This window comes from Lepidothrix coronata, unplaced genomic scaffold, assembly GCF_001604755.1.
Source record: "Lepidothrix coronata isolate B3197 unplaced genomic scaffold, Lepidothrix_coronata-1.0 Scaffold109, whole genome shotgun sequence".
NCBI lineage: Eukaryota > Metazoa > Chordata > Aves > Passeriformes > Pipridae > Lepidothrix > Lepidothrix coronata.
The window spans coordinates 1715149-1729578 of NW_016690289.1; the positions used below are offsets into that span (position 1 = coordinate 1715149).

Below are 14430 nucleotides of genomic sequence, written 5' to 3' on the forward strand. Positions count from 1 at the left end.
CTTTGTCAGTTTACTAAAATAAGTTAAACCTAAATTTTATTTTTTCAAAGGCTATGAGAATTTCTAGATATTTCTACTTGTTTTATAAATCCAAATTAACATATTATGACTGTATTGGTCTGGGTTCTTAGGCAGCCGATAGCTTCAAATCAATAAACCCCACTGAGGGTCAACATGTAAAGCTATGCACCTTATGACCTCTGCTGTGTTCAGAGGGAATTCCACCGTGCAACAGTCACTATTTTTCTATGTGTACACACACTTTGCATCCTGTTCTTCATGCACGTGTCTTGGAAAAAATGACCTTGAATAATACAGTTCCTTCCTGTTCCCCCTGAGAATGAGTCTATGCCTATCACCTCTCTGAATTTCAACACTGCAATACCGAAAAGTGAAGATTATTTTATTTAGCAACAAACTGATTTAACTAGAAAGAACCAGAATTACCTCTCATCAGCAAAACATGGTATCTGGTGCTTTCGAGTGCTACAGAGAAGCAACTCTTAGATTCATCCTGAGGTGAAGTAGCTCCCACTTAGGTCTGACATTATGACCCTAAACTGCCTCTCTTATCTGAGCTCTCACCATCCAGTTCAGTTTGCTAACTCCACAACACAATTCAGTCAAGCACGAAACCCATCAGTACCACAGTGACCAAAATATTGTTATCAGACTATCAATAGCTAGGAAAGTCCATCTGACACTGTGTAGCAGAAGCTGAGGCACACATTATTAGAGCATGGATTTTCTCTTCCTTAAGGCACTAACACAGTCTTTGCTGCTGCTGCTGGTGTTTAAAGCTTTCTAACCTTGGGAAGCCTCTTTGGCGTTCTGGCAAGCGGCATGAAGGTCTAATAGGGGGAACCGAGGTTTGAAACTGTAGAAGAAGTTGTAACATTCTAGTGGTATTTATGGAAAGTGAGTATATAGATGAGTTACTTTCACACTACTACACAGAGCTCTTGAAGGTAACATTGGCAAGACCACAATATAATATCTAAGCCTGCATATGTATGTGTGTTTATACATAAAAAAAACCTCAGAAAAGTCCAAATTCTAAGTGCAGAGTTTAACACAAAGGTTTAGTTAAAGAAGACAATGCTTTAAGATGTAACTAACAACCCGCTTTTCTTTCTCTTCCTGGTCTTGCTGTTCACCTACTTAAGTCAGGTATGATCAAAGTCTAGCACTGGTAACAGCCTCTAACAAATTATCAACTATGCTGTTTGAATTAAGTCCACTGAGGCAGATTCACCAACTGCTGGAGTGGTGGAAAATCGGCTGGTTGTTCCTCAGTATCCACTTCCAAGACTGTGGAAATCCAAGTTTTCTGGCCAAGTGATCAGTTCACTTTGTTAATTTCATCAGTGTGAGTATTGCTCTACAGAGTTGCAGCAAGCAGTTTTAAATGTTAGATTTTAAAGCCACTAATATTTTGATAAACCATCAGTGTTCATGAGTATTAAAGATGTCTACAGCACATTCCAAGGGACATTACTACAAAGGTGCTGTCTTATTCCGTCCAGTGTTTCATGTTTTTCTACCTTTTTTCTTTCTTTTTAATCCTCTCAAGCTAGAAAATCAAGTGACACCAGACAAAAAGCTACATTCAAAACGATGCCAAAGCAACAAAAGCCAAGACACAAAACGCTTTCCTTGGAACTGCCTTGCTACTGCAATATGTGTTTGTCCCTATTGCTTAAGATGACAAACAAAGCTCTAATACTGCAATAAACACAGCACAACACACATCCTTTATTTATTTTTGTTTGTGCTACAATATGAGGTCCTGCTTTATGGAAGTTCTCCAGTATCATCCTGAACTAAGTAGTCCCTCATTATACTCCCTCTCACTCTCTGGAGACATTCAAAACGCACCTGGAGGCGTTCCTGTGTAACCTGCTCTAGGTGACCCAGCCTTGGCAGGGGAGTTGGAGTAGATTATTTCCAGAGGTCCCTTCCAACCCTAACGATTTCTGTGATTATCCGAGCAGAGCAAAAGTGCTGACAAAACATATCCACATTTGATCTCAAGTAAAGCCCTTAAAAATGGAAAAACCCTTAAAAATAGAAACTACACATTCAAAAAAAACCCCCTAACTCCCCAAAAAACATGACCGTGATCTCTTTGACAGCTTCTTTTTTAAAAAGAACTTACTATGTATCAGTCTACCGTAAAAGAGACAGAGAAACACGCCAGCTCCTGCATATTTCAATTTTTTCGAACAGATTTTCCAGCACACACAACAAAGTTAACCTTGCACAAGGAGCAGCAGCTGCTATCGCTATGCGGCCGAGAGCGCACATTTAAGCTCCGCTGGGTTCCAGGCAGGGTGGGACAGGCTCGGCGGCGGCTCGGGGCAGTGCTCTCCCCGCCCCAGCGTGCGCACCCCGCCTGCCGCCGCTTTACGCCCCCGAGCCCCCACTTTCCCCGAGCAAAACCGCAGCCTCCGGCGGGCCCCGGTGTCCAGGTACCCCGGTGCGGCCCATCCCAGCCCCGCTCCCGGTGTTCCCACAGCACCGCCTCCCCTTCCCTCCCCCCGCGATCCCCGGTGTTATGTAAGGGGCGCCGCGCGCGCCGCCTCACGCACTGGCTCCCCTGGCCCGGCCCGGCCCGGCCCGAACCCCGCGGGCCCGGCCCGGCGGGGAGCGGGGCCCGGGCACCTGCAGCCCCGGGACGCGAAACCCCCCCCCGGGCGCTGACAGACCCCCGCCCGCCCAGCAGGCCCAGCGACGCCCTCCCTGCCCCAGCCCTCCGCCCTTGGAGGGAGGCTGCCCCGGCAGAGCCCCCGCCCGGGGGGTCGCGGCACCGGGCGATCGCGATACCTTCCTCGGCGGTCTCCATCTTGCCGGGCTGACGCAGCGCCGGGCGGGCGGGTGGTGTGAGCGCGGGGGGCGGGGCCGCGCGGAGCGGACGGACCGGCGGCGCCGGTGGGGACAGAGCGCCGCGCCCGCCCGCCGCGCGCACCCCCTGCCGGCCGCGGGGACAGCGGGAGGCCCGGGAGCGGGGCCGGGCCGGGCCGCATCGGCCCTCGGGCGGCCCCGTTGTCGCGGGACTGCCCCGCTCTGAATCACAGAATCACGGAGTCAATTAGGTTGGAAAAGACCTCTGAGACAATCGAGTCCGACCGATGACCGAACACCACCTTGTCAACGAGACCATGTCTCCGAGTGCCACGTCCAGTCTTTCCTTAAACAGCTCCAGGGTCGGTGACTCCACCACCCCTCTTAGGCAGCCCACCCCAACGCCTACTCACTGTTACTGTGAAGACATTCTTCCTAATGTCCAACCTGAACCTCCCCTGGCACAGCTTAAGACTGTGCGCTCTCATCCTGTTTCTTGTTACCTGGGAGAAGAGGCCGACCCCCACCTGGCTACAACCTCCTTTCAGGAAGTTTAGAGAGCGATAAGGTCCCCCTCGAGCCTCCTCTTCTCCAAGCTAAACAACTCCAGCTCCCTCAGCTGCTCCTCATCAGAATTGTACTCCAGACCCTTCACCAGCTTCGTTGCCCTTTTCCAGACCTGCTCCAGCACCTCAACCTCAATTCTTGAATTGAAGGCCCCAGAACTGGACACAGCATTTGAGGTGCAGCCCCATCAGTGCCTAGTACAGGGGAAGTATCACTGCCCTGGTTTTGCTGGTCACACTCTTTCTGATACAAGCCAGGGTGCCATTGGCCTTCTTGCCCACCTGGCCACACTGCTGCCTCGTGTTCAGTCTCTGTTGATCAGCATCCCCAGGTCCTTTTCTGCTGGGCAGCTTTCCAGTCACTGTGCCCCCAGCCTGTAGCACTGCATGGGGTTATTGTGATCAAAGTAAAGGACCTGGCATTTGGTCTTGAACCTCTATCAGCTCCTGGCCCTGCCGCTGTGGGCAGAAGTGGAATCAGGGTGGTGGGACAGGGTGGCCGGCAGCTGGGTCCATGCTAAGGGCAGCAGCCATAGCGGGGAAGAGCATGGGAGTCAGACAAAATGTAGCCAGAATTGGTTCTGGATTCTACTCCAAGGTCAAAGAGAAACGCTGCCTTCCTAGATGAAGTCAACCATGCTTTTGGGACAGTCAGTGTTCCAGGGATTAGGAATGTGTAAGCAGCCCTAGAAACAGCCCTCCTTATCCTCCTCCTCCTCAGGGGCAAGTGGTTACCTGTGTTCTTCTTCAAATCCCATCTCGCCTTTCACAGCCAGAACTTTCCCAGAGAACTAATAAACAGTTCAGTTAAAGCACAAAATTTCTCTTAGCTTAATCATTTATGTCTTCAGGTCTTGCTGGCCTAAATAGCTGAGGCAGCATGCATTAAAACTTTGTACTCTTCCATGTGCACAGAAAGTTGTAGGTCAGTCTCTGGTGAGCTGGCAGGAACACTGTTAAGGAAGAAAACAATCCAATTTTATTCAGGATAAAGAGGAATTCTATACTGATGAAATGCATGCATGTATTGGTTTAGGTTTCCATTGTGGCAGATGTTTTAACCCCTCTAGTAGATTAACAAGTCATAGCAACTTTCAGCTCTCTTTACCATATGACTCTTTGTATCCAGCCAGTCATTAAATCCTTTGCATTAAGCCTTTGGCCATCGAGTCAGCAGCAGAGTGGATGGTAGTTCAAGTCTGGACTTGGAGTGCAGAGATGGCACATGCCCAAGCTGCAATTGTATCTCTATTTTCCTAAACTGTAATCACGTTAGTACCTTCAAGATTATCTCCTTCAGCCTAGTGGGGTATATGATGCTGGCCTGTGCAAGCAAAAAAAACTAAGGAAAAAGTGAAGGTTTTATGTGGCTCTCCAGTAGCTGTATAATTGCAGGAAATTCCTGCAATAAAACATATGTAAGCTATACTACCATACCCAGCTCTTCTGTGTCCTCCCTCTCAGAAAGACAAGGTGGAAAAATGCCCACCGATAACTTAAAAAAAAAATCCTTTTATTTTAAAAATAGGCTCATTTTTATGTCAACAAATTATCTTGGTCTATTAAAAAAGTGCCAGCATAGTACTGAGGATATGAGAAATGCTGTAATATTAATTTTGTCTGAACAAGGAAAAATTGATGGAAAAAATAGATGAAAAAGCAAAGAAATGGGGCACTTTAGTTTCCATGTACATTTGTAATTCCCACTCTTTATTTCCTAGAAATGTAACCATTATTAGTTACTTTATTGTTACTCTGCTGCAATAAATATAAATTGAATGTCATATAGAAGACTCTAAATTGTAATTCACATTCAAAAGGCCATGGCAAGATTAATGTATGTAATTCTCCAGTTTTGGTCTCTCATGTTAGGCTTCTTTAAATTAGATAAAAGCTTTTGAAAGGAGCTGCTGTATGTTGCCAGTCAATAATTTCATTCCTGTCTGTATCTGTCTATTCAGCCATTTAAATTACCTAAAAATCATTACATATCTACCATCTTCTCAGCATTTAGAATTAATCCCAAAATTTTGTTCTTACTCAGTGTTTCATATGGGCTACAAAATAGCTTACCAGTAAATGTGTGTTGAAGGCAGGCCATTATAATTTAAACACACAAAAAAATATAGTATTTTACTGTAAGTTAAATTAAATGAAATCTGTCTCAATCTTCTTGGTAGTTTTGGTGAACATATTATTAATCCTCATCTATTTAGTAATATGTTAGGTGTTATTTGCATAAGAAATACCCATGGCTTAATTGGCCCTTATTTTTGGTACAGAGAAATATGTTGGAAGGTTGTTATCAGCTTCAGACTCTCAACAAAGTCAAGAATTCATGACAGAAGGCACTGAACAAATATACTGGGGAAAAAAATCTCTGCTCCTTTTAAGTTATTATATGGATAATGGAGGAAATATGGTAATTTTACAGGTGGAAACCGGAGACAGTTATAGATGTAAACCCAAATCACAGAAAGTTATGGCAAAAGGAAAGGCATATTTATCATGGATAGGAAGAATGGAAAAAAGACAAGATTCTTTTGAATGTGGTTTTATTTTGATAAAATGTTTTGGTTTTATAACATTTATATGCTTACGTAATGCATTTTTATTCAGAAGTTCTCTTAAAAGAATACAAAATAAATATTGCAAAATTAAAGCTACCCACCTTTTGTACTATGACATTTCCATCTTTCTTCACATTTTAAAATGGCTTCATAAAAGTGATTCCCTTATATTTTTAGAGTTATTTTGAAAGTTCGAAGTATTGAAAAAGCCAAACAACAAAAGATACTGCTTTTCAGTTTTTTATTTAGATGAACATTTCAAAACATATTTAGTTTCTTAATTGGTTGTTTGGGGTTTTTTTCAGTGTTGTCCTAGTTTTTTCCCTCAGCTGTTCACCTTGCTCTCACTGCAAAATGGGTTCAGCTGGTTATGAACAGCAACTTGCAGAGAAATGTGGAAAACATAATGGATTATCTTAAGGAAAACCAAATGGATGTCAGCTTATCTTGAATAATCAGGCAGTATTTGGAGTGAACATTTATCTGGTTGCTAAATGATGCACCACTGCCAGGGAGGCCTAGAGCTTCCATGACAGGAGAAAAACTGTTAGAGCAGGCACTCATGTAGCACAAAGAAAATTAGCCTGACACAATTAGAAAGCACAGAGGTCTGCAGACTACAAAAACATGGTGAAAGCCACTGTTAGCCTGGGTCTTCCCTATGCACTGCAGGGCCTTTAGAGGACATGCTTCCTGACCACTGGCTGTTTTGCCATGACAGCTCATGAACCATCCTCAACCAGCAGGCAGCTACTGTGGCAGCAGGTTCCTGGCATGAAGATGGAGAGAAGTAGTCTCGCATGTACTGTGTGTGCAATAACATTTACCCCTGCACCAGGAGGATGGCCCAGGCTGCTGCACTGACTCTAAATACTGACTCTGAAGCCTCAGAACACGAAGTACTGACCAGCGTGTTTCCTTTCAGATGGTGTTCGCTTCTTACCAAACCTGGGCTATGAATAACAGCTACCAGAGGAATCAAACCTCCTGAATGAAAATGTGACTTGTGATTCATGTTTTGTGCACCTACTGTGTGCTATAAAATGTGTAGCATTACTGCACTGAATATAAATTTAGGGATGCATGTAATGGCTCAGTACCATCAGACACAAACATGATATAAGCTCCAGACCTGCTTATTTTAGAAACTGTTTCTGAGGAGATGCTTGACTATGCACTGGGGTTTGTTCTAAGGATTATTAATATTTCAACCAAGAAAGAAACTGTGCCCACTAGCATTTTAAGTGAGAGGTGAGGTCTAATACTATCAGAGAAATTACTCTTTTATAAGTCTGACTGAGAAGACAATCAAGGCTGTTTGTACATATCTAGATTTCAAGAAGCTTGGTGATACTTGGATGATTGACACGTATAATCTCAATGCAGTAAAGAAGTATTTGCAGAACTTGGCTTTTCTCAAGATCTGCAGAATGCACATCACCAAACTACATTTCTTAAATGCAGCAGGGATCTTTTCATATGTATTAGTTACAGTGGATTTTCTGTTTAAAACATAGACCCTACCAACTTGGCTTGGATCCCGCTGTCATGCTGAGAATGGAGCCAGTGGCTGTTATTAATCTACTGAGGATTTAGAGCTTTGTGGCTGCAGTTACTTGGTGGAGAACTTCTGCATTCAGAACAACAACAACAACAGGCTGTATTTGTCTTCTGGAATATCTCATTCCTAAAACTGTAATATCCTTTGAAACATATGGTTCTTTACCTAGAAGACTTCCATAATCTCCAAGTGAACCTTTTAGACAGTTAGATATTTGTATCATTAGATTAGAATGATATGTCTTTTTCATACTTCTAGAACCTTGTTCTCCTTGGTAATAGAGGGTGTGGTGTGAAACGTTACTACTGTCAAGTGACTGCTTGTAAGTGCTTCTGAGGACATATTGGCTCTTGTGTCTTTAAAAATCCATGAAAATATCCTTACACATGACAGCAATTAGGGATTATCCTCAGTATTAACAGGAACAATCTTTTTTTGCCAGAAACCTTTATCTTGACCTTCCAGATGTTATTGAAGGTTATGACTGCCAATCAAATTAAATTGAGCTCCTCAGGGCAGGGTTCATTTCTACTTCATTTAAAACCATGAGTGTTGCCAAAAAACAGAATGTGTTTGTTGGGGAGAGAGATCCACGTAGCCACTATACAGGTACTTTATGTAACAGCATCTGTATTACTACCTGTGCTTCTGCTGCACTGACTAGGAAAGAAGTACAGAAGGACTTAGAGTTCTAATGATTTGTCATTACTTTTTGTCAAATGTTTGCAGCAACAGGAAATAGGGGAAAGTGAGCTATGATCTAAAGGTCAGAGTTATTACAGGTTGTTCAGAGTCAATGACCTCTGTTTTATGAGGTTGTCTGATTTCTCTACTAACTTCTATTTCACTGTAGCTTGCACAATGTGAATCTGGGCATAACCCCCAGCTTTTGCTTGTTTCGCTGTGGCAATAATTATTTGCTGTGTGTACTACCTTCAATGCAGGGTCAGAGAATACAGTGAAGAAACCACTTAAATGCTTTTGATGTCTAAGCAAAATGCTTGGCTCACTGAAGTAGGTTTTCAGTTGGATGACTGACATGGAATGCCACTCATTTACTACTTAAAAGCTGTTATTTTCTTCACTGTTCTTTGTGGATCAATTAAAAATTTTGTTACACTAATTTTTTAATGCAGTCATGATGTAAGATGGGCCTCTGCCAGGGCTTCAGCCTGGTTAAAGGTGCTGAAGACCTGTGTCCCAAACATGATGATACACACAGAATTGGCAGTACATGGTATTTCTTTTTCATGGCCTTGTCCTCAGTGTCTGAAGACTATTTAAGCAGCTCAGCTCAGCATGCCCATTCATGAGATTCTGAGAACAAGCTTGTTTGGAATCTGTCCTTTTCAATGGAGAAATCTGGGAAAGTTCCTATTTTAAAAGTTAGTGTCTAGTTTATCACTGTTTAAGATGGAAGAGTCTTCTGAGAGCCTGTATTTTCTGGTTCATTACCATCTGAACCCTGAGAGCAGAGATTGCTTGGACCAAATTTTCCAATCAGGACTTTCATATTCAGGGTTGGCAAATTTGGTTGTCGTCTTTTGCTTTTCTGTGGATCCCCAAGTTTGGTTTCACTCCTCCTTTTCCCTCTTCTCCTACTGGTCTTCTGCAGGAAGGAAATAAGTAGTCTTCAAATTATTTATAGGTTCTTGATGGGTTGCATTGTCTCTGCTTTCCTTACACACTCCTGGTCCCCCTGAGCCAACTTCCTGATCCTGCTTCTATAGAAGAGCAGAGAAGAATTTTATACAGTAAAGAAGAGGGAGTTTTCCAGGAGGCCTGAATCTCACAGTAGCTTCAAGGAAAGCAAAGGCTCACGTACAATTCTCTTTCTCCCTCAAACTCACTCCTAATGGGGGTAAACTGAAGCCTGACAAATAGAGTTTCTTCTCTTGACATGGATGCTACCATGCAAGAGTTCAGGAAGAACAACTAGGAACTGGACAGATGCATGGTGGAAAGGATTGTGGTGAATAGCATGGCCAAGATGAGTATGGCAAATCAGGAGGGGTGTGCATACAGGTGACTGAGAGGGGCTAGGAGAGAGACTAGAAGAAGTTGCCCAGAGAAGTTGCAGATGCTCCATCCCTGGAACTGTTCAGGGCCAGGCTGGATGGGGCTCTGAACAATCTGGTCTAGTGGTATGTGTCCCTGCCCATGGCAGGGGGGCTGGAACTAGATGGTCTTCTAACCCAAACCATTCTAGGAGTCTATGAAGTAAAAAAAAATTATAATAGGGAGAGATGCTTGAAAACAGGGGAAAGGGATGTGTCACAATTATCTTCAAGACAAAAGAAGAGAATCCAGGGAACTACACATCAGCCAGCCTAATCTCAGCCTACAGGAAGATTATGGAATGTGCAGTGAAAGAGCCTCATGGCAACAGAGACCCGGAGACCAGGAGCAGGAGCATGGACTGATCCAGAGAGGTGACAGAGCTCCATGTGTGCCACCAGAGGGCACCTCTGCTCCAGGCCCAGGAGGTGGCACTGAGAAGGTGGCAGAGGAGATGGAGCATCTCTGTGGTCTGCAGTGGCCAGCCAGGCAGGGATCATGGTGGTTTGCACCCATTTGGGGTCATCAGCCAGTTTGATGGGCCATGAAATGAGCAGCTGCTGATGTTGGGATATTGTTTGCCTCGAATGCTGCTACCTTATGAAGAAAGACTTTTATCTGAGGAGCCCCAGTACATTTCCAGGTGTCTGAAGCCTTCAACATTTGAAGCAGCATCCTGCACAGCTGCCCTGCACCTTGCCAGTACTGGTGGCAGCTGAATGACTGAGTCACAAGGGGCTGCCAATCTTCTGTCTTGCCTCAGGCTGCCATATCTTCACTAGAATAATCCCCAGATCATATCCCATGACTGCCAGAATCCCTTGTGCTGGGGTCAGTCATCCACTATGCTCAGCTGGGACTGGAGGTGGTTGGGCAGAAAAATGTGGGGACTTCAGGCTTCCACCACGAGCACTGAGGCGATGTGCCAGTGGCTGATGGTTTCTGTCCCCAGTCAGCTGCAGGAAGTGCTGCACTCCTTGAGCCCCACCAGGGACCAGTCCCAGCTCCTGCACAAAGGACTGGCCCTTGTCCCTCTGTTCAGGGTGATGTGGGGAAGAATATGCCCCTTGCCTTATTGAAGAGGATCCAGGAAGAGGTCACTGTCCCCCCAGTGACATTCAGTGAATTTTTGCTCTAAATCTGGGAAATTCTGGGCAAAATGCTAACAGCTAAAATGTCCTGTCGACAGTATCAAGCAGTCTGAAGCCAAGAGGAAAGAGACAGGCTTTAGCTCCCCACCAGGAAGGAGGTAGGGGGTAGGGATGGGTGTGGGAGTGTTTCAGCACTGACACACCAAATGGTCTCACATGAGGAGCCTGTTGTGTGAGCCTGGCCATAAAGGATGGGAGATGGCTTGGCAGCACGTCAGCACAGTGTGCATATGTGAATTGATATGTTCTCACCAGCAGCCTTTACCTTGCAATAACAGGGGGAATTCCAAGAGGCCAAGAGAGGTGACCAGAGCTCTCTAGTTCATCTGATCAATGGGGATTTGTGAATGCAGATGAATTGGCAATCTGTACAGAAAGAACTTGTGCTTAGTTTTCTGCTGTAGATTTTCTCACTGCAGTCCAACATTTGGGGTTGAAAATGTATGCTTATCTTAAATATGCTGATATATCTATGTATATATGTTTGTATCTGAAATGTTCTTGGACCTACAGTATACTTGGAATTGACTTGTAGGTTTTGGATATAGGATCAATTTCGGATAAGCTGTCACAACCAAAAAAACCGTTGAATTTAAATTGTCTCCAAAAGACACAGAGAAGAAAAACAATAAAGACCTCTTTCTGGTTTTGAAAACCCATATTTATAATATGCAGAGCAACAAACTGTTTGCTAAAATGTAATTACGGTTCACTGACTTTTCCATTTATTTTTTCCTTGCAGTTTCCCTACCTGCTATATTCCAGTTGCTATATTGCTGTCTCTCAATTTCTCAGGGGTATTTGCTAATGTTCTGCACTTTAGTATTACATATAATCATGGACAGTCAATGAGATTCTTTGCCTACTCATTTTCAGTTATTTAATATGACCATATTTTAATGAAAGTTGGAAACCAAAAGTTATAAATGCTCACCCACCTGGATCCATTGTACTTAGAAAATTGCCATACTTATTTAGTGGTGTGCTCATGGACTAATGAAAGTTCCTTCTGGAATCCAGGGAATAAAGTGAGTGGGGCTTTGGGAAAATATTGTCTATTGTAGGACTCGCACCTGTACTGGCTTGGCTCTTCTGAGCTTGGCTTGAACTTGGCTTCTTCTTCAGCCTCTCAATCGTGTTTGAGATGGAGATAACAAACTGCAAAACCCTATATATTTCTTGGTTTCATAGCAAAAATCAGAAAAAATATATTTTCTTCTGCATAAAATTTGCATTTAAGATAAAGAGAAAGCCATTTAATGGAGAGACCCTTAGTACAAGGGAAAAGAAAGTTACAAGTGTGACGAGGGGTTTATAATCATTGAGTTTCAGCTGCTATTGGGAGAACACAGAAAGAAGAGTTCCTTCAGAAGACACCATACCTCAAGAATATGAAGAATTCCTAAAAGCCTTTTAAAGAAATTTGCAGATTCTCTGGGAGGTTTCCAGGACTGCCAGTAGTTCACCTGCCTGAAAGATGAACACAAACACACAAAAAATTACTCTGAAGCGTACTCAGGTGAAACACACAGGATCTAGTTTGAATTTAGGGAAGCCAGTTGCTTCCCCAACTTCACAAAACCTTTTTATCCCATCAAAGCAGGAAACATAAAACAGGCCTCTTAACAAACCTATGTTTTAACAGCATTTTGAGAGGTAAACAAGAGCCTTAATTACTATGCCAGGGCAGGAGCCTGCTTAATTTCTGACTTTCTATTTGCATAATTCACAAGTTCACTGAGGAATGTGCAGTTTCATTGCTGTTCTTCTGCTTCATGCTTAACTGTTTGCTCTCAATTCATGATATGTAGTTGTCCCTGGGAATTTGTTTAGCACTCAGAGATTTAATTTTGAAAATATTGGCATTTATATCTTTTCTCACAGGAAAGAACTTATCGCAATTTCTGCGTAATATACAGAAATGGTTTTGCTCTGGTAAACTATGGATTTTAATTCTGAGGAACTGAGATTAGCTAGATGTGGGGGTTTTTTTAGAATAAATACATATCATCAGAAAAATCCACATAATTACAATTCAGTTTTCATGACACTTTTGAAGAAATTTCAGGGGAAGAGATCTGCAGCAGGCACCAATTTCTGCTTAAAACCAGAGAGGAAGTGTTGGAATAGCTAACAGTCTTGGAACAAGAGGAATCAGGTTTCTGATTGTGGCTCACATGAAAACAGAAGTGGCTGCACAAAGGCAGGGTCTCCCAGAGAAGATAGAGGGTAAGCAGTAGCCATGTGGGAGTGGCAGTTTCTGCACGAATGAACATGGTGGAGCAGTAGCTTGAGCATGGATCTCTCTCCCAGCATATTTATGTCAAATCTTCAAGGCCATGCTGAGGACATATATCTCGGATAGAAACTCCAAGGTCCTTCTTTGAGAACCAGCCTATCCAAGACTTCCCCCCCCAACATTATTCCTATCTCCTTTATATCTGAATTTTGTCTTTTGTATGGGCATTCAGACAAATGCTTCCCATTAATGTCAGTCTATTATTTTCTCATGAGAAAGAGTATGTGATGGTAGACACACACTATGAATTCCTTCTGCAGAGAAGATTGCTAATTTCCCTTTTTTCTCTCCCTCTCTATCCAGAAAATAAGACAGAAGATGATACACACCCTGGAGAATTTTTCATCATTTGTATCTGGGCTTATGAAAAGATTTATACACTAAGAAAAGAAACTCACTGAGGTCTGGCTTGGTAGAAGCAAGTGGTGATTTCACTCAACAAAAAAAGGATCTCAGCTCCCCAGGCTGAGATCAAGTCAGGAGATCTGGGGAAGCTTATAAACTGTGGTCCAGACTGCTGGTCTCTGAAGAGGTGGGTGACTGGGAATTTGATTCTAGCATGGGGTTTCAGGTTTGGGCAGTTTTTTCCTCCTAAACCAGGAGAACAGGCTGTAATGAACAGAGGAGCTTGTCTTGAGGCCTGAGCTCCAGCTCAAGACAAGTCTCTGGAAGGGACCTGCCTTATGGTAGCTGCTGTGTCTAGTACAGACAGGCTATCATCTCTGCAGCTTCCTGGGAAATAAAGGGAAATCAGAGCTCCTTAGAGACGAACCATGTGAAGGACTGAATAAGATGGCCTTAAGCATTTAGTCTCATGGCCTACAACTTCTCAGCTCTCTGAGATCCCATTGTCAGTCTGTTAGGAAACTGAGGTCCATTTGTTTCAGACCAGAAGGAAGCAGCAATGCTGGAAATTGTCATCTCTGGAAGTGCTAATGTCAGCCCTTTAGAGTAAATCTGGCCAGGCCTTGGAGTCTCCTGCTCAAGCTCATGCTTTTTCCTTGCTGAAACCTCCAGTCTGAAACTTGCTAGTTCACAAATGAGCTGCGGAAGAGCGAGCTTTGGAGTTCACTCTTGGCACAGCTGCTTCAGCATAAACAGCACTTGCAAAACTTTGAACTGGGGGGGCAGGGGGAGGTATCTGGGCGGGCAGGGGGAGATAATCTCTGCCACACCATGATGCTTGATGCCACATGCAGCAGACATCCTCTCTGAACCCGACAGAGTGGGCAGTGACTGCAGTCTTGTTGGCCTGCCTGGCCCAAGCATTCCCTTCCACATGGAATGCACGTTGCCTGTGTGCCTGCCTGTGCCTGCCCTGGGCAGTGATGGTCAGGATTCACTTGGGTGACTGGCCTCTTCTCTGTCTGGACCCCTTTGG

At 43.9% G+C, this 14430-nt stretch overlaps 1 protein-coding gene and 1 long non-coding RNA gene across 3 annotated transcripts in view; both read right to left on the reverse strand.

Moving 5' to 3' along the window:
• MARCH6 (membrane associated ring-CH-type finger 6) overlaps positions 1-2927 on the reverse strand; it is a 46988-nt gene extending 44061 nt beyond the window's left edge. Inside the window, exon 1 of one of the 2 annotated variants that reach the window (XM_017824112.1) lies at positions 2827-2927. In XM_017824112.1, the coding sequence (XP_017679601.1) occupies positions 2827-2845 (19 nt within the window). In that variant the 5' untranslated portion in view covers positions 2846-2927. The remainder of the gene's footprint in view (positions 1-2826) is intronic. The other variant, XM_017824111.1, reaches the window with a different exon arrangement.
• A 525-nt stretch (positions 2928-3452) lies between these two features.
• Positions 3453-14430, reverse strand: part of LOC108501850 — a 40012-nt gene continuing 29034 nt past the window's right edge. Inside the window, exons 3-4 of the long non-coding RNA XR_001876295.1 lie at positions 12133-12220; positions 3453-4363 (exon numbers count right to left, since the gene is read on the reverse strand). This is a non-coding gene — a long non-coding RNA (uncharacterized LOC108501850). The remainder of the gene's footprint in view (positions 4364-12132; positions 12221-14430) is intronic.